The following is a 23,572-nucleotide window of genomic DNA, read 5'->3' on the forward strand; positions in this document are numbered from 1 at the left end:
AAACGTCCAAGAGTGCGATTGAAAACACTTCAACTCTCTGAAGAGTCAGGTGGCCTAGCTGTGCCCAACCTTAACTTATACTACTGGGCAGCTCAACTTAAACCATTGACTACCTGGCTTGTTGATGACAGTGGGTCGTGATGGCTCAACATGGAGAAGTCCTTTTGTACTTCAATACCCCTGGCAGCTCTACCATTTTCTGATTTGATATCAGTGAACATGAGATAAGCACCTGGCCTCACTTCACAATTAAGATTTGGAGAACAGTTCAGAAAACATTCCATATACACACGTCAGTCTCAAAACTTAGCTCTATGGTTTTTATTCAGGGCCTTGGACCGTCTCTGATGGACTCAGGTTTTAAAGGGCGGTCTGCATTTAACCTATCTTTCATACACCAACTTTTCCATAGAGACCAATTAAAGTCATTCCAGCAGTTTACAGAAGAGTTTGGCCTAACTAGGACAGATTCTTATAGATTTGTCAGGACCCTGTGCGAGAAACAGTCACTAAATCGTCAGAACCCAGAAGATGAGGCAGACACAGCAGTACTAGAGATGGTGGTTTAATAAAAAATAGATATCTTCCAAAATACAAAGAAAATCCACAAAGTGGTAAAAACAGCAAGGGAAAAACAAACCTCAAAAGACTAATCCAAAATACAAAAGAACAAAACCAGAGAACCTCTGGAAAATCCAACAAGAGAAAAATATATGTTCACAACAAGGCTTGGGCTGGGGCTGGGTGCTAACATACAAACACTGAGCAAGGAACTGAGGAACACACAGGGATTAAATACTAACAAGGGAACAGCATACAGGTGCAAACAATAATTAGAGCAAGGGAAAAACAAAAGGTACAAAAAAGGTGCAATGGGGACATCTAGTGACAAAAAAACAGAACAGTCCTGGCCAAAACCTGACAGAATCCCCCTCCTAGGAACGGCTCCTGACGTTCCTACCAGCCTTCTCAGGGTGGAGGGCCCTGAACTGACGAATGAGGTCAGGGTCCAGTATGTCCTTGGCAGGAACCCAGGAGCGCTCCTCGGGACCGTAGCCTTCCCAGTCCACCAGATACTGCCAGGACCGCTGCACCCGGCGGGAGTCCAGTATCCGGTGGACGGTATAAGCCGACTGGCCTCCGATGACACGGGGCGGAGGGGGAGGTCTGCCTGCTGGAATAAGGGGAGAAAAAACAACAGGTTTTAATAAAGAAATGTGAAATGTGGGATTGATTTTAAGGGATCTGGGTAAGTGCAGGCGAAAAGTAACGGGATTGACTCTCCTGGCAATCTTAAAGGGTCCGATGAATCTCTGGGACAGCTTGCGAGACTCCACCCGTAGCGGTAAGTTTTTTGTTGAGAGCCATACTCTCTGGCCGGGGTACAGGGTAGGACCGGGACGGCGACGTCTGTTGGCTTGTCGTTGGTACTGCTGTGAGGAACGCAGAAGATTAAGACGGGCCTTCTTCCACGTAAGCCGACAGCGTCTGATGAACCTCGAGGCTGAAGGCACTCTGACTTCTGCCTCCTGGTCCGGGAACAATAGAGGAGCATAGCCAAACTGACACTCGTGCGGGGATATACCAGTGGAGGAGGAGCACAAGGTGTTGTGCGCGTACTCAGCCCAAACAATGAAGGATGACCATGTGGATGGGTTGTTGGAAACCATACATCTGAGGGTGGTTTCCAGCTCCTGATTCATCCTCTCAGTTTGGCCGTTGGACTCCGGATGGTACCCTGAAGATAAACTGGCCGTGGCCCCTATGAGTTGGCAGAAGGCCTTCCAAAACCTTGAGGCGAACTGGGGACCTCTGTCGGAAACCATATCTTGCGGGATGCCAAAGACTCGGAACACATGGTTAATCACCAACTCAGCTGTTTCCTTGGCAGAAGGTAATTTGGTCAAGGGAACAAACCTGGCCGCCTTAGAAAACCTGTCGATGATGACTAGGATCGTAGTATTACCATGGGACGGAGGAAGGCCAGTAATAAAGTCCAGCGAGATATGGGACCAGGGTCGGTGGGGAATAGATAAAGGGTGAAGGAGTCCTTGAGGGCGGAGGTGAGAAGATTTGCCCTGGCAGCACACGGAACAGGCCTTGACGAAAGTGGCAACGTCTTCTTTTATGGTGGGCCACCAGAACTTACGCTGGATGAACTCCAAGGTGCGACCTACGCCCGGGTGACAGGTGAGGCGAGAGGAGTGCCCCCACAGAAGGACTTGGGACCTTGCTGCCTTGGGAACAAACAACCGATTAGCAGGACCTCCTCCAGGGCCCGGTTCGATGGCTTGAGCTTGTTTCACGGTATCCTCCACTTGCCACGAGATCGGAGCCACGATCTTAGCGGCAGGAAGAACAGTCATGTCAGTATCTTCTCGAATGGCAGGAGAGTAGACTCGTGACAAGGCATCCGGTTTGAGATTCTTCGACCCGGGTCTATAGGTGAGAATAAACTGGAATCGGCTGAAGAAAAGAGACCATCGAGCTTGTCTGGAGTTCAACCGCTTCGCCTGCTGGATATACTCCAGATTTTTGTGGTCCGTAAGCACTTGAAACGGTTGAGAAGCCCCCTCGAGCCAGTGTCTCCATTCCTTCAATGCCATCTTAACCGCTAGGAGTTCACGATCCCCCACATCGTAATTCCTCTCGGCCGGGGTAAGCCGGTGAGAGAAGAAGGCGCAAGGATGAAGCCTCTTGTCTTCACCCCTCTGAGAGAGGACAGCTCCAACACCAACCTCTGATGCGTCTACCTCCACCACAAAAGGTTCATCCGCCGTCGGTAGTGTCAGGATGGGAGCAGAGAGGATGCGCTGCTTGAGTCCTTGGAAGGCCGTCTCAGCTTCTCTTCCCCACAGAAACCTTGTGTTGCCACCCTTGGTTAAAGCTGAGAGAGGGGCTGCCACCGAGCTGAAGTTCTTGATGAACTTGCGGTAGAAGTTAGTGAAGCCCAGGAAACGCTGAACTTCCTTAACGGACTTGGGGGTGGGCCAATCTGCTACCGCCCCTACCTTCTTGGGGTCCATCTGGACTCGACCGGGTTCCACTACAAATCCCAGGAACTGTACTCGAGAGGAATGGAATTCACACTTTTCCGGCTTAACGTACAAATGGCTGTCTAGGAGGCGTTTGAGCACTTGTCTGACATGCTTAGTGTGTTCTTGAAGGGAGCTCGAAAAGATGAGGATGTCATCCAAGTAAACAAACACGAAAATGTTAAGCATATCCCTAAGCACATCGTTTATGAGCGCTTGGAACACAGCCGGGGCGTTGGTCAGGCCGAAGGGCATCACCAAGTATTCGTAGTGACCAGTAGGCGTGTTGAAAGCGGTCTTCCACTCGTCACCGGGTTTGATCCGCACAAGATGGTATGCGTTCCGTAGGTCAAGCTTAGTGAAGACCACTGCTTCCTGGAGCAGCTCAAAGGCTGTGGCCATAAGGGGTAGCGGGTAGCGGTTACGGACGGTTATGGCATTAAGTCCCCGGTAGTCGATGCAAGGACGTAATCCACCGTCTTTTTTGGCCACAAAGAAAAACCCTGCTCCCGCCGGCGAGGTGGATGGACGCATGAGGCCTGCTGCCAGAGCGTCCTTGATGTAGGTATCCATAGCAGCTCGTTCGGGAGGAGATAGGGAAAAGATCCGACCCCTGGGGGGGCAGGTGCCCGGAAACAGGTCGATGGGGCAATCGTAAGGTCTATGGGGTGGTAGTTTGGTGGCCCTCTGTTTGCTAAATACCGGTTTGAGGTCATGGTAACACTCGGGAACTCGGGACAGGTCGATGGATTCTAGAGACTCGGGAGGGGAACTCGGGGAACTTGGGAAGATACAAGTGGCTTGGCACGTAGGACCCCACTGCTTGATAGTGCCCACAGACCAGTCGATGTGAGGGTTATGGCTGTGAAGCCAGGGGTATCCAAAGACGAGAGGGAACTCGGGACACGAGGTCAGATGAAAGTTCATCACTTCCTGGTGTTGGGAAATTGAAAGACGCAAGGGGGTAGTGACACAAGTGACAAGTCCAGATCCCAAAGGGCTTCCATCCAACGTAGTAACCCTTATGGGGTCACTTAGAGGTTCAGAGGGAACGCCATTCTCCTTCGCCCAGACACCATCCATGAAGTTACCTGCGGCTCCAGAGTCTACCAAGGCTTGAAGGGGAAGCTCGTGGTTGTCCCAGGAAAGGGTAACTGGAATGAGCAGGCGGGAGTTGGATGGATGAGAGGAGGTTATGTTTCCCGTTACCGTCCTCCCAGGCCTGCACGGGAGAGTGCGTTTTCCCTGGAGCCCGGGACACGTGGAGAGGAAATGGCCCGGTTTGCCGCAATATAGACAGCGTCGCTCCCTCATCCGGCGGTCTCTCTCAGCCTGGGAGATGCGTCCAACCTGCATGGGTTCCGGTGGAGTCAGCGGGGATAAAGGTGGAGACTCGGAGCTGGGACCGATAGGAGCTAGGGTGAGAGATCTACGGTTGAGCTCTCTCTCTCTCAGACGCTGGTCTATGCGTGAAGCCAACTTGATCAGGGACTCGAGGTTGTCCGGTGGTTCCCGAGTGACCAGTTCATCTTGGATGGTGTCGGAAAGACCCTTCAAAAAGCACACTGTGAGCGCCTCGTCATTCCAGCCACTCGCTGCTGCCACCGTGCGGAACTGGATGGCATAGTCCGTCACGCTGCGCCGACCTTGGCGGAGAGTCAGGAGCTGTTTGGCTGAGTCAGGACCGCTGGTAGGACCTTGAAACACTCGCTTGAATTCTTCAGCAAAGGTAGAGTAGCTGGCACAGCAGGGACTTTGGGCATCCCACACAGCAGTAGCCCAGGCTAGGGCTTTTTCCGACAGCAGGGTGATGATATATGCTATCTTGGACCGGTCGGTGGGAAATGACGAGGGTTGCAGCTCGAAGGAGAGAGAACATTGGGTGAAAAACCCCTTACAACCACTCGGATCACCTGAGAACCGTTGGGGAGGCGGCAGACGAGGTTCAGCCAGGGGGTTAACTGCCACGGGCACTTGAATCTGATGAACTGGAGCAGAAGCGGTTGCAGGAGAAAGTTGATCAGAAATCTGCTTTATGGAAGTCATCATCTCCGACAGAAGTTGAGAATGTCCAGCCATTAAGGCCTCTTGCTGAACCAGAGCAGCTTCGTGACGTTGGACAGTCCCCTCGTGGTGGGACAGCATGGGAAAGAAATCCTGGGTACTGGCTGCCTCTGGGTTCATTTTATTGGCTCAGTGTTTCTGTCAGGACCCGGTGCGAGAAACAGTCACTAAATCGTCAGAACCCAGAAGATGAGGCAGACACAGCAGTACTAGAGATGGTGGTTTAATAAAAAATAGATATCTTCCAAAATACAAAGAAAATCCACAAAGTGGTAAAAACAGCAAGGGAAAAACAAACCTCAAAAGACTAATCCAAAATACAAAAGAACAAAACCAGAGAACCTCTGGAAAATCCAACAAGAGAAAAATATATGTTCACAACAAGGCTTGGGCTGGGGCTGGGTGCTAACATACAAACACTGAGCAAGGAACTGAGGAACACACAGGGATTAAATACTAACAAGGGAACAGCATACAGGTGCAAACAATAATTAGAGCAAGGGAAAAACAAAAGGTACAAAAAAGGTGCAATGGGGACATCTAGTGACAAAAAAACAGAACAGTCCTGGCCAAAACCTGACAAGATTCTAACAAACCAGACACTTTCTAGAGAAGCATAAAGATTAGGCTATCATCCAGTACCTGAAAACACTCAAACTGTTCCTGATGAGGTCTCAAAATCAAGAGCGTGTCACCAACAGAATCTCCCTTTTGTACCTGAACCTTGTTTCAATGGATGATTATGACTCTTTGTACTTGAAAAGTACATGGGAGACAGAAATACAGGAGCTTATCTCAGATCAAGAATGGCGAGTAATATGTACTGAAGCACACAAAGTGACAAATTCTAACTCTCGGAGAGAATTTAAGTGGAAAGTGACTTCGAGATTCTTCTGAACCCCCAAACTTACAGCAAAAGTCAGAATCACCGCCACCAGCGAGTGCTCGAGGTAGTGTGGAGAACAAAAAGGTAACCACCATCATATATTTTTGCACCTGGCCAAGGTTGAGCAACTTCTGGGACTTGGTGTACAGGGACCTGTGCAAAGTTTTTGAGGCAAAAATCCCACCGGAATTTAAGACCGCTGTATTGGGTGTTATACCTGCTGGTATCATAGGCAGGAAAAGTATTTATTTGTTACAAATTCTGCTAACCGCAGCTGTGAAAATCATCACAATAAAGTGTCTTCAATCCAGCCCTCCATCCCACAAACAGTGGTTGTCTAAAATCAAAGAGATGTGTGAAATGGAGAGAATAACTCATGCTTTAAGACTTCACGGTGAAACATTTATTTATAAATGGTCCCCCCTTTTTTCTGATACCCCCCATCTCGTTTTTTTCTTCTTCCTTTTTATATTACTGTCCTGCGTCTCTGTTTTATTGAAGTAATAAGGCCCGAAGAGGTGTGGTATATGGCCCATATACCACGGCTATGGGCTATTCTTATGCACGACGCCATGCGGAGTGGCCATATACAGTGGGGAGAACAAGTATTTGATACACTGCCGATTTTGCAGGTTTTCCTACTTACAAAGCATGTAGAGGTCTGTAATTTTTATCATAGGTACACTTCAACTGTGAGAGACGGAATCTAAAACAAAAATCCAGAAAATCACATTGTATGATTTTTAAGTAATTAATTTGCATTTTATTGCATGACATAAGTATTTGATCACCTACCAACCAGTAAGAATTCCGGCTCTCACAGACCTGTTAGTTTTTCTTTAAGAAGCCCTCCTGTTCTCCACTCATTACCTGTATTAACTGCACCTGTTTGAACTCGTTACCTGTATAAAAGACACCTGTCCACAACCTCAATCAAACAGACTCCAACCTCTCCACAATGGCCAAGACCAGAGAGCTGTGTAAGGATATCAGGGTTAAATTGTAGACCTGCACAAGGCTGGGATGGGCTACAGGACAATAGGCAAGCAGCTTGGTGAGAAGGCAACAACTGTTGGCGCAATTATTAGAAAATGGAAGAAGTTCAAGATGATGGTCAATCACCCTCGGTCTGGGGCTCCATGCAAGATCTCACCTCGTGGGGCATCAATGATCATGAGGAAGGTGAGGGATCAGCCAGAACTACACGGCAGGACCTGGTCAATGACCTGAAGAGAGCTGGGACCACAGTCTCAAAGAAAACCATTAGTAACACACTACGCCGTCATGGATTAAAATCCTGCAGCGCACGCAAGGTCCCCCTGCTCAAGCCAGCGCATGTCCAGGCCCGTCTGAAGTTTGCCAATGACCATCTGGATGATCCAGAGGAGGAATGGGAGAAGGTCATGTGGTCTGTTGAGACAAAAATAGAGCTTTTTGGTCTAAACTCCACTCGCCGTGTTTGGAGGAAGAAGAAGGATGAGTACAACCCCAAGATCACCATCCCAACCGTGAAGCATGGAGGTGGAAACATCATTCTTTGGGGATGCTTTTCTGTAAAGGGGACAGGACGACTGCACCGTATTGAGGGGAGGATGGATGGGGCCATGTATCGCGAGATCTTGGCCAACAACCTCCTTCCCTCAGTAAGAGCATTGAAGATGGGTCGTGGCTGGGTCTTCCAGCATGACAACGACCCGAAACACACAGCCAGGGCAACTAAGGAGTGGCTCCATAAGAAGCATCTCAAGGTCCTGGAGTGGCCTAGCCAGTCTCCAGACCTGAACCCAATAGAAAATCTTTGGAGGGAGCTGAAAGTCCGTATTGCCCAGCGACAGCCCCGAAACCTGAAGGATCTGGAGAAGGTCTGTATGGAGGAGTGGGCCAAAATCCCTGCTGCAGTGTGTGCAAACCTGGTCAAGAACTACAGGAAACGTATGATCTCTGTAATTGCAAACAAAGGTTTCTGTACCAAATATTAAGTTCTGCTTTTCTGATGTATCAAATACTTATGTCATGCAATAAAATGCAAATTAATTACTTAAAAATCATACAATGTGATTTTCTGGATTTTTGTTTTAGATTCCGTCTCTCACAGTTGAAGTGTACCTATGATAAAAATTACAGACCTCTACATGCTTTGTAAGTAGGAAAACCTGCAAAATCGGCAGTGTATCAAATACTTGTTCTCCCCACTGTATATTGGCCATATATCACAAACCCCTGAGGTGCCTTATTGCTATTATAAACTGGTTACCAACGTAATTAGAGCATTAAAAATAAAGGTTTTGTCATACCTGTGGTACACGGTCTGATATACCACGGCTGTCAGCCAATCAGCATTCAGGGCTGGAACCACCCAGTTTATAATGACGTTTTTATCATGAGGATTATTATTACTTACTACTATTGCTATTGTAGCTATTGCTGACATTACTGCCTTGTCCTCTTCTCCATTATTATTTATTATTTATTATTATTATTATTATTATTAATTCATTTTCTCTGTCTAGTATGACTCATAAGACATGTCTCATAGGTAATTCTGTTAGTTTGGTCTGTATTGTTATATATGTACTGAATATACACCTTTTTTTAATGACCAATGACAACAAAAAATACATTTAAAAAACAAAAAACAGATCAAACATATGGAACCACATGTTTGACTCCATTCCAGCCACTGATTCCATGTTTGACTCCGTCCTCCTATAGCTCCTCCCACCAGCCTCCACTGTCACACACACACACACACACACACACACACACACACACACACACACACACACACACACACACACACACACACACACACACACACACACACACACACACACACACACACACACACACACACACACACACACGCACACTTCACTCTCATCATTTGCTGCTGCTACTCTGTTCTTTATTTTACTATTATAGTTTATCTATCCTGATGCTTAGTCACTTTACCCTGCCTTCATGTACATACAGTACAATATCTACATCAAATACCTTGAACCTCTGCACATTGATCTGGTACTGGTACGTCCTGTATATAGCTTCACAGTGTGTATTTTATTCCTCTTCTCTTCATATTTGTATTTGTATTATAATTGTTTAACTCTGCATCGTTGGGAAGGGCTCTAAGCAAGCATTTCATGGTAAAGTCTACACCCGTTGTATTCAACAAGCTCTCACAGTCTCACGTCAGAATTAAACGTTCATCCACGTTTCTCAAACATCACATTTTGAAGTTGTTCCAAACATAACGTTTCCAAACAAATTTCCAAAAGTTGTTCCAAACATCACATCAAATGTCGAAGTGTTTAAGGTTAAGTTCAGGCATTAACTCTGATTTTTTCAGGTTAGGATTAAGGTTATGCATTTACTCCACAATCTTAAGGTTAGGCATTAACTTTGACTGGTTAAGATAAGGGTTAAGTTTTGCGATAGACTTAGAACTAAAATCTCAAAAACAACTTTCTATCACTGGATTCAAACAGGCAACCTTTTCCACCAGATGCTTACCCCATCCACCATCCCGTCCACAACACCCTAGCAAAACTAAAACCTACTTGATGCTAAAAGCACTCACTGTTGCCCCCAGTGGCCGGTTTCCATGAGACAAATACAATTTAATTTGATTGATTTGATATGATTTGACGCCGGTGTGTTTGCGTGTGCACGCTGATGTGTGTGTTTTCTGAGGTCTTGCGAATTTCTGACTGTTCCCTCAGTGTTGTTTCACCATGTTCCCATGGGGCTGTATTCGGTAGAGTAGAGGGAATTTAGACAACACTGATGTCCTGAAGTTTCATCACATTCTCAAACAGCCTGATTACTATCGTATGGACTGAAGTTACATCATCCCAGAATATCAGGTCCTCTGCCTGTAGTCCTGTGTGTGTGTGTGTGTGTGTGTGTGTGTGTGTGTGTGTGTGTGTGTGTGTGTGTGTGTGTGTGTGTGTGTGTGTGTGTGTGTGTGTGTGTGTGTGTGTGTGTGTGTGTGTGTGTGTGTGTGTGTGTGTGTGTGTGTGTGTGTGTTTCACTACACATCACATGACAGTGTAGTGAAATGTTAGGACATCTCTCTCTCTCCCTCTCTCTGTATCTCTCTTTCTCTCTGTCTTTCTTTCTGTCTCTGTCTCTCTGTCTGTCTCTGTATCTCTTTCTGTCTCTCTTTCTGTCTCTCTCTGTCTCTCACTCTCTCTCTGTCTCTCTTTTGATCTCTCTCTCTCTTTCTCTCTGTCTCTCTTTCTGTCTATCTCTGTCTCTCACTCTCTCTCTGTCTCTCTTTTGATCTCTCTCTCTCTTTCTCTCTGTCTTTCTTTCTGTCTCTCTGTCTCTCTGTCTCTCTCTCTCTTGTTCAGCCCCTGGGGTCTGTGATCGTGCCACCTCTCTCTACTGTCGTTTTATCTTGACTATAAATGTCTCTCCCACCAAGTAACCCTGACTCATGTAACTCCTAACTACACAATACGTCTTCCTCAGTTCCTGTCATGCTAACTAGCTAAGCATGAATCCCATCTGTGTGAGTTTAAGAGAAGGCCTATGGAGATATCACGACTGCCTTATACCTGCCCTAACCCATTAGCTCCCTTACTGCCCCAGGAAACTGGCCTTGATCTCTGACACAACTCCTTAGGTTGACAGGAACCAACACACAGCAGAGTTAACTGGTGACGGTAGGGGTGCGTTTCAGAACACCTGTGTCACAGGATGCGTGGTAAAAAAGGGTAAAGCTAGGTAGCCTAGTGGTTAGAGCGTTGGGCCATTAACTGGAAGGTTGCTAGATTGAATCCCCGAGCTGACAAGGTAAAACTCTGTGTTCTGAACAAGGCAGTTAACCCACCGTTCCCCGATAGGCCGTCATTGTAAGTAAAAAATTGTTCTTAACTAACTTGCCTAGTTAAAAACCGACAGAGCACAATCATTGTTTACAACATGAACACACACACACTCAATGAGCTTCAATGGTAAACCAGGGGAATCCATTTTTAAATGGCTCAATGTTTAGCACGTGTGTGTGTGCATATATTCATGCATGTGTGTGTGTATGTGTTTGGTTGGGGTGTGTATGTGGAATAATTCATTTCCGTTAGCTGTAAATGTCCAGTCAGCAGACCTGTCTGTGTTTACAGTAAGTCTGGGAATGAGTCAGAACTCACACATTCAGTCAGATAGGCACGGTCCACAACTACTTAACACGTATCTTCTGATGGGGTAACACAGTCTGATTCACTGCCGATATAGACATTCCCAGCCTTATATAGGCAGGTAGGCAGACCATCTCAGGTAGGTCAGATTATATTGCCACAACAAGACTGTTGCATGTGACTATTCTGTTGGCATAATGCACGTGCACATGAGGATGACTTAGATAAGATAAGAGAGTGTCACTCGGTCAGACAGACTGTCAGACAGACAGACAGACAGACAGACAGACAGACAGACAGACAGACAGACAGACAGACAGACAGACAGACAGACAGACAGACAGACAGACAGACAGACAGACAGTGTCACCTGTTTAGAGGTGAGAGTCCACCTGTACGTGTGTGTGTGCACAGATGTATAGAGATGAGCATTGACCTGTGTGGTGATGAGACAGTAAACGTACTGTCTGACTGGCGGTCACATTATAGATATAGGACTCAATCCATAATGCCTTCAAAATAATACATAATTCATAATGCCATCGAATGTCAACCGGGTTCATTTACATAACTCTATATTCAGAGATTACATGCATGACGTTTGACTGTGAACCTGTGTAGTCCTGTCCACTGATAACATCAAACATTCAAAACATTCCAGCTATGAGTCACTCTTACTGAGTCACAGCATCCATAATGTGAGCTCAGCTAGCTGCATGACTTGTGGGTCTCCTGTGAGTAACTGAGGGGATATGTGGTAGTACACTGCTGTCATGTGGTCACTGGGTGTAAATGCATCTTTGTTGATTTAATTATCAGGGAACATAGTCAAATGGTCTCCTCTAGCCCAAACCTCTCCTCGAGTAGCCCCAGCCAGTCCACTTCATTAATGTATTCCAGAACTAACACACCTGATTCAAATGGTCACCTAATCATCAGACGCCTCATTAGTTAAATCAGCTGTGTTAGTTCTGGGATTTGTCAAATACGTGGACAGGCTGTGGGTACTCCAGGAGAGGTTTGTGAAACACTGCTCAAGAAGATACAAACAGTTTGATCACCTTATACAAACAATATCTTATCAAACTATTTCAAAGTGCAGACCTTTCTAAACATTTCTAATCTAAATGTATAGTCCAGCTTCTGTTCACCACTCTGTACCTGTCACGCCCTGATCTGTTTCACCTGTCCTTGTGCTTGTCTCCACCCCCCTCCAGGTGTCGCCCATTTTCCCCATTATCCCCTGGGTACGTATACCTGTGTTCTCTGTTTGTCTGTTGCCATTTTGTTTTGTTTCGTCAAGCCTACCAGCGGTTTCCCCTCTGTTCCTGTCTATCGATTCTTCCTGTTTTTCCCCAGTTTTGACCTTTTTTGCCTGAGCCTGCTGACGTCCTGTACCATTGCACCACTACTCTGGATTACTGACCTCTGCCTGACCTGACCCTGAGCCTGCTGACGTTCTGTTCCATTGCCCCACTACTCTGGATTATCGACCCCAGCCTGCCTTGATCTGTCGTTTGCCTGCCCCTGTTGCTGTAATAAACTTGTTACTTCAACACAGTCTGCATTTGGGTCTTACCTGAAAGGTGATAGTACCTTGGAGTTCTACATTAAAACGCTTGCCATCCCCATCTCTACCCTTGTTGGTGTGACATGGTTGTCAAGTGGCGACTGTACCTGGGCCAGTGGCAGGAAGTAGTTTGCTGCTGTGTATAAGTGGATTATGGGTCAGTGACGGATCGCTCGCTCTCAGATTAGTCTGTCTGTCCCAGGGTACCACAGCGCTAGGAGGAGAGGGAGGGTGGGGCGGCAGGGTGAGGCAGAGAGAGATTTGTCGGGAAAAGGAACAAACATTAGGGAGGGAGGATAGAGCCATAGATGCATAGACAGTAGGCTACAGGTGGGTGAGTGAATGAGTCAGTCTACCCCCATGCTGCCCCCCACTGGAGAGAAAAGGCACTGCTATTGATCTGCCCTGTGAATGCACAGAACTGTTGTATCTATCAAGGAAGTACAGTATCTAATCACAGATTAATCATAAATGACCTTTATAGCTGGTGAGATGATAGTACATTATATCACAACGTAACACCAGGGTCCCAACTGCAGACAGAAAGAGCAATGGTAACTTTGACCAGTTTGTCAGTCTAGTCTCTGAGAGGGCGAGGCACAGGAAGGAAAGAGTGGGAGATAGAGAGAGGCAGGAAGATAGCGGTTTTAGTATTTCAACTAAATTCTCATTCTCGCACTCTGTGACACAAACTCATGCTTGAATGCAAATATGTAATGGGACATGTATTTACAAAAATCTAATTTTAATGTACAGAATAAAAACAAACAATTACTGCTGAATCGAGGCATCATCTATGTCATTAGATTCTATAATAATTTAATCACAGCGATCACAAGCCTCTGAAGGGCCATTATAAAACACAGTATCATGTAAACATAAACCATTCATTTATCCATGTACATTGAAGCCAACCACTCCACCGTCCGATAGTGTGACAATCTACCTGGATCTGAGCAATAACAATGGCAAAACAACACATTTTAATATACTAACTGCCTAACCGTGGCTCTATTTAATAAAACTACTGATACACTTTCAGAATTAAATATAAAATGTCCCAGGAAATGGTTAAAGTTGATTGAACAGACACTATTGAATAACAGGTTATGAGTACAATACAACATTCTCAGTATTCCACACAATCTGGGCAATCAGGTAGTGACTCCTACAGTAGTCTGTACACCACAGGTGGTTGGTGGCACCTTAATTGGGGAGGACTGGCTCGTGGTAATGACTGGAGCGGAATCAGTGGAATGGTATCATATACATCAAACACATCAAACACATGACATGTTTGATGGCATTCCATTTTCTACGTTCCGGCCATTATTATGAGCCGTCCTCCCCTCAGCAGCCTCCACTGCTGTACACCTTGGCTGTATAAAAGAGCTGAGGTGAGATGTTATTGACTGGTTGTGGATACGTTATTGATCTGTTAGGTAAGTGTCCTTGACTCCTGTCTGTGATGTGTTGTCGTAATGAGTAATTGATGCGTTGCGAATAGGTTGTCCGAAGGTTACAGATAGGTTGTGAATATGTTGCTGGTACAGTGGGTTGTTGATGGATTGTGAATATGTTGCTGGTAGGTTGTTGGAAGGTTATCGCAGGTCAGGGGCCTTTGATGTGGCCCATAGCTGGGTTGACGAAGGAGAAGTTGTTAAACATGGTTTGGTCCACACTGTTCATGAGGGTACGATCTGCACACGACAACCTGGGTTTCTCATTGATAAACTCCTTGTCAAAGTTACTGACGTCACTTGGGGATTTCTGCATGGACAGGAGAGAGGGGAGAGGTTACAACACACACACACACACGCAGCGAGCACACACACACATGCATAGAAATGCAGACGTAAACAAACACACAGACTTGCAGCCTGAGGATGTACGTACCACAGTTGGCCTGAAGGGCGGCACCACCTCTCGTTTCTCCAGAGCGTTCCAGTCTGTGTCTTTGAAGAAGGAGTGTTGACGGATGTTCCCCTTCACACCCAGCCTCCTCTCCGGCTCCCTCACAAACAGCTGTAAAACAAACATACCACACACACACACACACACACACACACACACACACACACACACACACACACACACACACACACACACACACACACACACACACACACACACACACACACACACACATCAGGACAGAGGACACCAAGTTCATAACCTCCACTCCAATGGGAAAAAGACACAAGAACACCCTCATGAAAGGTAACCAATCACACGCAGACACACACAGTACAGGTCACATCCATCCCAACCGTCAATCATTTCTGTTGATGTATGTAATCTGGTGCATAGTGGACAATGTTGCCGTAGTTCATTCGTAGTGGCATTGCAGTGAGTGGACCAAGTTGTTGCATTGAGTGAGACCTTGATGAGGATGTCTCGTGCGTCCTTGGTCAGCCAGCGGGGGTAACAGGGGTCATCTGTCCTGATGGACTGGAACAGTTCCTCCTCATCGCGACCATGGAATGGAGACTGGCCAATCAGCATCTCGTACAGCAAGACCCCGAACGACCACCAGTCCACTGAGCTGCCGTACTTCTGCCCCAGCAGAATCTAAAAAATCATGACCGTTCAGTTCAACATGACATCTCTTCATCATCATCATCACTTCATGTTGTTTATCTAAAACCAGTACATTAGACGGAGATGGTATGTAATTGATTAATGATACAAATCAATGAGATCAGAATTGAGTGTGAGAAACATTAGTTCCCTAAGGGAACGTTTCTATTGGTTGTACACCTTTTAAGGGTTGCAATGGTGATAGTAAGAGTGTAGATTCCTATAGTGATGGTGGACATGCGGTCACCTCTGGGGCGATGTAATCAGGTGTTCCACAGAAGGTGCAGGTCCGCGTTTCTCCCTCCATGTTCTCCTTACACATCCCAAAGTCTGCTATCTTTATATGGCCTTCTGAGTCTAACAACACGTTGTCCAGCTTCAGATCCCTATAGACAATGCCTTTGGAGTGGAGGAACTGGAGCCCACAGATAATCTCAGCAGCATAGAACCTACAGCCAGAGGGAGGAGAGAGGGGATGTGAGGAGAGAGGGATGGTTGGAGAGAATGCAGGATGTTTGTGTGTGTGTGTGTGTGTGTGTGTGTGTGTGTGTGTGTGTGTGTGTGTGTGTGTGTGTGTGTGTGTGTGTGTGTGTGTGTGTGTGTGTGTGTGTGTGTGTGTGTGTGTGTGTGTGTGTGTGTGTGTGTGTGTGGTTTAACTTACGTCGATCTCTGCACGTCAAACTTGTGACAGTTCTGGATGTGGAACATGAGGTCACCTCCGTTCAGATACTCCATCACAAAGAACAGGTTCTCCTGTCACACACACAACACAGTCATATCAACAAAACCTGTGGTTTGAGTGTGTGTGTGTGTGTGTGTTGAGTGCATGTGTGTGTGTTACCGTGGTCTGGAAGGTGCAGTGGAGGTGTGTGAGGAAGGGGTGTTCCCAGGCCAGGGAGAGTACTCTCCTCTCCACCATGGTACACTCCACATCATCATCCATCAGAACCACGTCCTTCTTCAGAGCCTTCACCGCAAAGAACTCTCTACTGCTCTTCAGCTCGGCCAAAAACACCTAGCAACACACACAGATGATACATACATGTAGGAAATTACTGCGTTCAGCTATTCAGGGCTTGTCAAATGGAGGTGAAGGATCAGTCAGGCAACGTCTAAGTACAGTCAAGAACTCTCTTTATTACACTGGATCCAGGAACATAGAGCATGGCTAGAACATGTTCGAAGACTAGGCAACACAAGTCACACTTTGATATTTTTTGGTTTCATAACATCATTATTACTAGCGTTGAAAAACGACCGGTAATTTATCGAAGTACATTTCCTGGTAATTAACAGGTAATCTATGGCAATCTATGGTAACTTCAATAATTTATACCAGAATAATTTGTATTAAATGTTTTCACTCACAATATTTATTTTATTTATTTATCTTTATATCTGTGTCCATATTATCCATGAGTTTCTAGTGGATAGACAGTATGATTCACGAGAAAACAGCCTGATTCATGAAAAAAGCATCTAATCAACAATGACATAATTTCCAATTAAATCTGTAACTCTTCCAACTATTGACTTTTTTCTCAACTGCCACCAGTTTGGTGTAATAAAAACATTTGCAATAAAAACATATTGACAGAGTAAAATAAATAAAAGTGTGTAAAAATGTAAAGGATATATTATGCTTCTACACCTGCTGCATTGCTTGCTGTTTGGGGTTTTAGCCTGGGTTTCTGTACAGCACTTTGAGATATCAGCTGATGTAAGAAGGGCTATATAAATACATTTGATTTGATTTGATATTCAACACCAATGGTATTCACTAACTTGATGGGTTATATTTAGGATAACGTTTTAAAGCTTTGTCATTCAAGTTTGTTTATTCAAATCATCTTAATATATTATTTTCTACACTTTACATGTTATGAACATTTCATAAAATCCTGAAAGTTTCCAAAATTCTGGTAGTTTACTGGTAAACTTAGAAAGCTACCGGTAACGTTATTAGTAACACTCAGGTAGAGGCCAATCAGTGTCCGAGACACTCCCCCATTGACGTCCATTCTAGCGAAGTTCTAGTACATTCTGGTTCTGGAACATTCTGACCAACATGTTTACAGGTCCAAACATAATCATCACAACACCAACATTATATTTCAATTAAGGTTATCTTACTCCTCATGGGTAGGCTCTCTTCCTTATATCACAATACACAGATGGCAAGCATGCCCTCTCCCCCTGCTAGAAACTTCTGCTTAGGTCATGCTGACACAGGCTCACAGGCTTGAGTATAATAACAGAATATACACTGAGTATAACAAACATTAAGAACACCTTCCTAATATTGAGTTGCACCACTTTTTGCCCTCAGAACAGCCTCAATTCGTCAGGGCCTGAACTCTACAACGTGTCGAAAGCATTCTACAGGGATGCTGGTGAGTGTTGACTCCAATGCTTTCCACAGTTGTGTCAAGTTGACTGGATGTCCTTTGGGTGGTGGACCATTCTTGATACACATAGGAAAATGTTGAGAGTGAAAAACCCAGCAGCGTTGCAGTTCTTGACACACTCAAACCAGTGAGCATGGCACCTACTACCATACCCCGTTCAAAGGCACTTCAATCGTTTTTCTTGCCCATTCACCCTCTGAATGGCACACAGAGACAATCTATGTCTCAATTGTATCAAGGCTTAAAAATCCTGATTGAACCTGTCTGCTCCTAATGTTTTGTACACTCAGTATATGTTTGTTAACAATGCAATCTCTATAAATAACGAAGTACACTTTCATCTGCACGGTTTCCATCAGCTAGAGCAAGACATATCTGTCACGCCTTGACCTTAGAGATCCTTTTTATGTCTCTATTTTGGTTTGGTCCGGGTGTGAGTTGGGGTGTGCATTCTATGTTTTGTGTTTCTATGATTTTCTATTTATATGTTTTGGCCAGGTATGGTTCTCAATCAGGGACAGCTGTCTATCATTGTCTCTGATTGGGAACCATACTTAGGTAGCTCTTTTTTCCATCTGTGTTTGTGGGAAGTTGACTTTGTTTAGGGCACATAGCCTTTGAGCTTCATGGTTTGTTTGTCGTGTTTATTGTTTTGTTCGGCGTCTTGTTTAATAAAGGAACATGTACGCTCACCACGCTGCACCTTGGTCCTCTTTTTTCAACGGCCGTGACAATGTCACCATAAACTGAGACAAGGCTTGGGCTTGATAAATGTTCTAGTTATCAATGGACTGAGAAACTGGTTGTGAGTTCAATTCCCACGAGGGACCAGTATGTAAAAAAAGTATGAAAATGTATGCACTCGCTCTGGATAAGAGCGTCTGCTAAATGACTCAAATCTAAATGTCAATGTAAACTCCCTGTATGTTATAGAAGCACTAGACCCAGTTTATGGTGATATGTCTTAAGCCCAGATAGAAAACGTATATCCCTAGTGAATCTAGGGGCTCACTAGGTGCAGTGGTTTCTCTCTCTCTCTCTGGTACCTTGCCGAAGCTGCCTTTGCCAAGCATCTTATGCAGGATGAAGTTGTCGAGGGTGAACTTGTGGTGTTCTTTTCTGGGGACGGCATACAGCGTCTCAGGCTCCTCCATCACAGGGGCAGGCATGTCCCCCTCCACTGGGGTGTCCCACGATATACCCTGCTGCTCTGGAGAGGGGGTGGAGAAGGGGAGATAGTAATTTAGTCCTATTAAGTCTCAAGTTGACTACAAAGACCTCACAGTTGCATGAATGACCAGGTTGACCATGTGTGGTCTCCTTACCTTTTCGCCCAGCGGTGGCTGCTGTCGGGGGGAGACCTGCCACTAAACCTGAAGGTTCCCGCACCACCCCTGCCTGGCCCACACCCACCGGCCCGCCTCGACTATAGATCTCACTCTCTCTGGAGCCCCTGGCCTATAGGTAAATGCATAGACACATAACAATTAATAACATAACACAATGCTACAGTATCTGTATAACGGGCAGGGATAGATTCCTTACAATCAACATACATTTTTGTAATATTTTTTTTATGAAAAGCACTTTTGTGGATCTGTCAGACAGCATTGACTTCCTAACCCCTCGACCCCTGAACTCTGACCTGCTGTTTAGTCTCGATCGTGGCCAGGGCTTCAGCCATCAGTTTCTGGTTGACTCCACACAGGTTGGCCACCTTTTTCTGGCACTTGTGATGAACGTTCATACCACACTCTGCATGGACAACACACATGGTTACACAGTATACAGACACAGATGGAATGGGACGATGAAATCAATACATTTGGATATTTGGGATCCTGTAACGGTGAAATAGGGAATCATGTGAAAAGGTATGGTACAATATAATGGTTTGATAGGGTACTGTTATGATTTGAGATGGTAATGGTATGATGTGATTGTGAAATGACAGTGATGTGATGTTATGATGTGATCAGGGTCTCTTACACAGGAGGTTGGTGGCACCTTAATTGGGGAGGACTTGTGGTAATGGCTGGAGAGGAATAGGTGGAATGGTATCAAATACATCAAACACATAGATTCCATGTGGTTGATGCCATTCCATTTGCGCCGCTCCAGCCATTATTATGAGCCATCCTCCCCTCAGCAGCCTCCTGTGGACTGTCCTCTCACCCTCACACTTGAGTCCCTGCTTGGCCAGCCCCCACAGCAGCGTGCCACAGTGTTCACAGAACGTGGGGCTCTTGTAGTTGTACACCTTAAACCTGTGGGGCATGTCGATCTTAAAGCGCTCCTTGTGGATCTGCAACACACAGCAAACACACTCTGTCACCTGAACACGCCGCACTACAACCCTTTGTTGCCATGGAAATATGACACAGGAAGTAGGCAACAACTGCTTTGGACGTTTTAGGGAAGTAAAATCCCTGGGATAAAACTGTAATTTTTTCTCTGTCTAGGATCGGTGAGTACTGGTAACCACAGAGCTGTCTGCTTCGAAGAACCAACCCACTGTCTCAGTGTGTACTGTGAGAGAGAGTGAGTTAGTCAGTGTGTACTGTGAGAGAGAGTGAGTTAGTCAGTGTGTACTGTGAGAGAGAGTGAGTTAGTCAGTGTGTACTGTGAGAGAGAGTGAATTAGTCAGTGTGTACTGTGAGAGAGAATAAGTTACAGTCAGTGTGTACTGTGAGAGAGAATAAGTTACAGTCAGTGTGTACTGTGAGAGAGAATAATTTACAGTCAGTGTGTACTGTGAGAGAGAATAAGTTACAGTCAGTGTGTACTGTGAGAGAGAATAAGTTACAGTCAGTGTGTACTGTGAGAGAGAATAAGTTACAGTCAGTGTGTACTGTGAGAGAGAATAAGTTACAGTCAGTGTGTACTGTGAGAGAGAATAAGTTACAGTCAGTGTGTACTGTGAGAGAGAATAAGTTACAGTCAGTGTGTACTGTGAGAGAGAATAAGTTACAGTCAGTGTGTACTGTGAGAGAGAATAAGTTACAGTCAGTGTGTACTGTGAGAGAGAATAAGTTACAGTCAGTGTGTACTGTGAGAGAGAATAAGTTACAGTCAGTGTGTATGTGGTTGACTTTAACCGACAATTAACAAGTGTGTTACCTCTGAGCTAAACCACAGTCACCAAAGCCCAGATACACTGTATGTCAGTCTGTCTGCATGCAATCTAAGGGGACCTCCAGGTGTCTTAATTGAGGTTCCTCATGTCACAAACACCAAGACAAAGTGGACACCGTTTACTGCCACTATTATTGGAAACCACGCAACTAAATATAATCACAAATCCAAGATGCTCTAAAATGCTCAAAATCACTTACTGTCATCGTTGTATAGAAACGGACTACAATGTACAGGGCCTACCATGGTCTCTTTGCTGTTGATGGCCGACCCAGTGCACTTGGCGATGATTTTGTCAATGCATTTCTTGTGGATGGCTGCGTTGCACTCTGAAAGACCAAGGATGAGGGGATGAGAGTGTAGACAGGAGAGAGGACGGAGGAGTGTAGGGATAGAATATGGAATAGGTAGAAGATGAGGGGAAAGAGAGAGCAGAGATACTCACGTTGACACTGATAACCCTGCTTATTCAGACCCCTGTGGGGAACAGAAACACAACATGAACAGGAACCAGGAAACAAACACTGGATGATGTGGATGATGTGGATGATGTTTAAATAGAAATACTGTAGTGTTTGTTTCAGAGGGACAATGAAAAAAATCTATGTGAACGATGTCATACAGTATTTTCACTCCAATTGACTAGGTTTTAAATAAAGTTAGGTTGTGATATACATACTGTACAGAAAGAAGGGGCACTTATAGAGCACGTACACTGAGTATACAAAATATTAAGAACACCTGCTCTTTCCATGATACACTATATATACAAAAGTATGTGGACACCCCTTCAAATGAGTGGATTCGCCAATTTCAACCACACCCTTTGCTGACCGGTGTATAAAATCGAGCACACAGCCATGCAATCTCTATAGACAAACATTGGCAGTAGAATGGCCTTACTGAAGAGCTCAGTGACTTTCAACGTGGCACCGCCATAGGATGCCACCTTTCCAACAAGTCAGTTCGTCAAATGTCTGCCCTGCTAGAGCTGCCCCGGTCAACTGTAAGTGCTGTTATTGTGAAGTGGAAACGTCTAGAAGCAACAATGGCTCAGCCGCAAAGTGGTAGGCCACACAAGCTCACAGAACGGGACCGCCGAGTGCAGAAGCGCGTAGCATATACAAATTGTCTGTCCTCGGTTGCAACACTGACTACCGAGTTCCAAACTGCCTCTGGAAGCAACGTCAGCACATGGAAACCCGGATCTCCAGCTTGCCGTTCTCCTTTTTGCAGCGTGAGGCCAGGGTGTCCAGCTGCACCACGGCTTCAGACTTTAGCTCAGCGGTTTTATCCTTCACCACCACGTGCATGACACGGCCCCGGTGGACATGGGCGTCAAACTGTTTGTCGGGAGCTTCATGAAATGGGTTTCCATGGCCGAGCAGCCGCACACAAGCTTAAGATCACCATGTGCAATGCCAAGTGTCGGTTGGAGTGGTGTAAAGCTCGTCGCCATTGAACTCTGGAGCAGTGGAAACGCGTTCTCTGGAATGCTGAATCACGCTTCACCATCTGTTAGTCCGACAGACAAATCTGGGTTAGACGGATGCCAGAACGGTACCTGCCCCAATGCATAGTGGCAACTGTAAAGTTTGGTGGAGGAGGAATAATGGTCTGGAGCTGTTTTTCATGGTTCGTGCTAGGCCCCTTAGTTCCAGTGAAGGGAAATCTTAACACTACAGAAGACAATTACATTCTAGATGATTCTGTGCTTCCAACTTTGTGGTAACAGTTTGGGGAAGGCCCTTTCCTGTTTTAGCATGACAATGCCCCTTGCACAAAGCGAGGTCCATACAGAAATGGTTTGTCGAGATCAGTGTGGAAGAACTTGACTGGCCTACACAGAGCCCTGATCTCAACCCCATCGAACACCTTTGGGATGAATTCGAACGGCGACCGCGAGCCAGGCCTAATCGCCCAACATCAGTGCCCGACCTCACTAATGCTCTTGTGGCTGAATGGAAGCAAGTCCCTGCAGAAATGTTCCAACATCTAGTGGAAAGCCTTCGCAGAAGAGGGGAGGCTGTTATAGCATCAAAGGGGGGACCAAATCCATATTAATGCCCATGGTTTTGGAATGAGATGTTCGACGAGCAGGTGTCCACAAACTTTTGGTCATCTAGTGTATAGACTGACCAGATGAATCCAGGTGAACGCTATGATCCCTTATTGATGTCAACTGTTAAATCTGCCTAGATGAAGGGGAGGAGACAGGCTAAAGAAGCACTTTTAAGCCTTGAGACAATTGAGACAGGTTTTGTGTATTTTTTTAAATTTATTTAAATTTATTTTTTTACCTTTATTTTACTAGGCAAGTCAGTTAAGAACAAATTCTTATTTTCAATGACGGCCTAGGAACAGTGGGTTAACTGCCTGTTCAGGGGCAGAACGACAGATTTGTACCTTGTCAGCTCGGGGATTCGATCTCGCAACCTTTCGGTTACTAGTCCAACGCTCTAACCACTAGGCTACGCTGCCGCCCCAGTATTCACAATATTCAGAGGGTGAATGGGCAAGACAAAAATGGGGTGTGGTAGTAGGTGCCAGGCACACCGGTTTGTGTCAACAACTGCAACGCTGCTGGGTTTTTCACCCTCAACAGTTTCCTGTGTGTATGAAGAATGGTCCTCCACCCAAAGGACATCCAGTCAACTTGACACAACTGTGGGAAGCATTGGAGTCAACATGGGCCAGCCTCCCTGTGGAACGCTTTAGACACCTTGTAGAGTCCATGCCCCGACGAATTGAGGCTG

The 23,572-nt window shown here is 45.7% G+C and overlaps 1 protein-coding gene across 2 annotated transcripts in view; it reads right to left on the bottom strand.

The window, feature by feature from the left end:
• Positions 1–14,243: 14,243 nt before the first annotated feature.
• Positions 14,244–23,572, bottom strand: part of LOC139565834 (protein kinase C theta type-like) — a 19,684-nt gene continuing 10,355 nt past the window's right edge. For both annotated transcript variants that reach the window (XM_071386438.1, XM_071386439.1), the window contains exons 6-17: positions 21,262–21,293; positions 21,060–21,145; positions 19,857–19,986; positions 19,327–19,436; positions 19,007–19,139; positions 18,728–18,891; positions 16,115–16,288; positions 15,935–16,026; positions 15,521–15,722; positions 15,076–15,264; positions 14,590–14,718; positions 14,244–14,463 (exon numbers count right to left, since the gene is read on the bottom strand). In XM_071386438.1, the coding sequence (XP_071242539.1) occupies positions 14,305–14,463; positions 14,590–14,718; positions 15,076–15,264; positions 15,521–15,722; positions 15,935–16,026; positions 16,115–16,288; positions 18,728–18,891; positions 19,007–19,139; positions 19,327–19,436; positions 19,857–19,986; positions 21,060–21,145; positions 21,262–21,293 (1,600 nt within the window). In that variant the 3' untranslated portion in view covers positions 14,244–14,304. The remainder of the gene's footprint in view (positions 14,464–14,589; positions 14,719–15,075; positions 15,265–15,520; positions 15,723–15,934; positions 16,027–16,114; positions 16,289–18,727; positions 18,892–19,006; positions 19,140–19,326; positions 19,437–19,856; positions 19,987–21,059; positions 21,146–21,261; positions 21,294–23,572) is intronic.

This window comes from Salvelinus alpinus, chromosome 37, assembly GCF_045679555.1.
Source record: "Salvelinus alpinus chromosome 37, SLU_Salpinus.1, whole genome shotgun sequence".
NCBI classification, from domain to species: domain Eukaryota; kingdom Metazoa; phylum Chordata; class Actinopteri; order Salmoniformes; family Salmonidae; genus Salvelinus; species Salvelinus alpinus.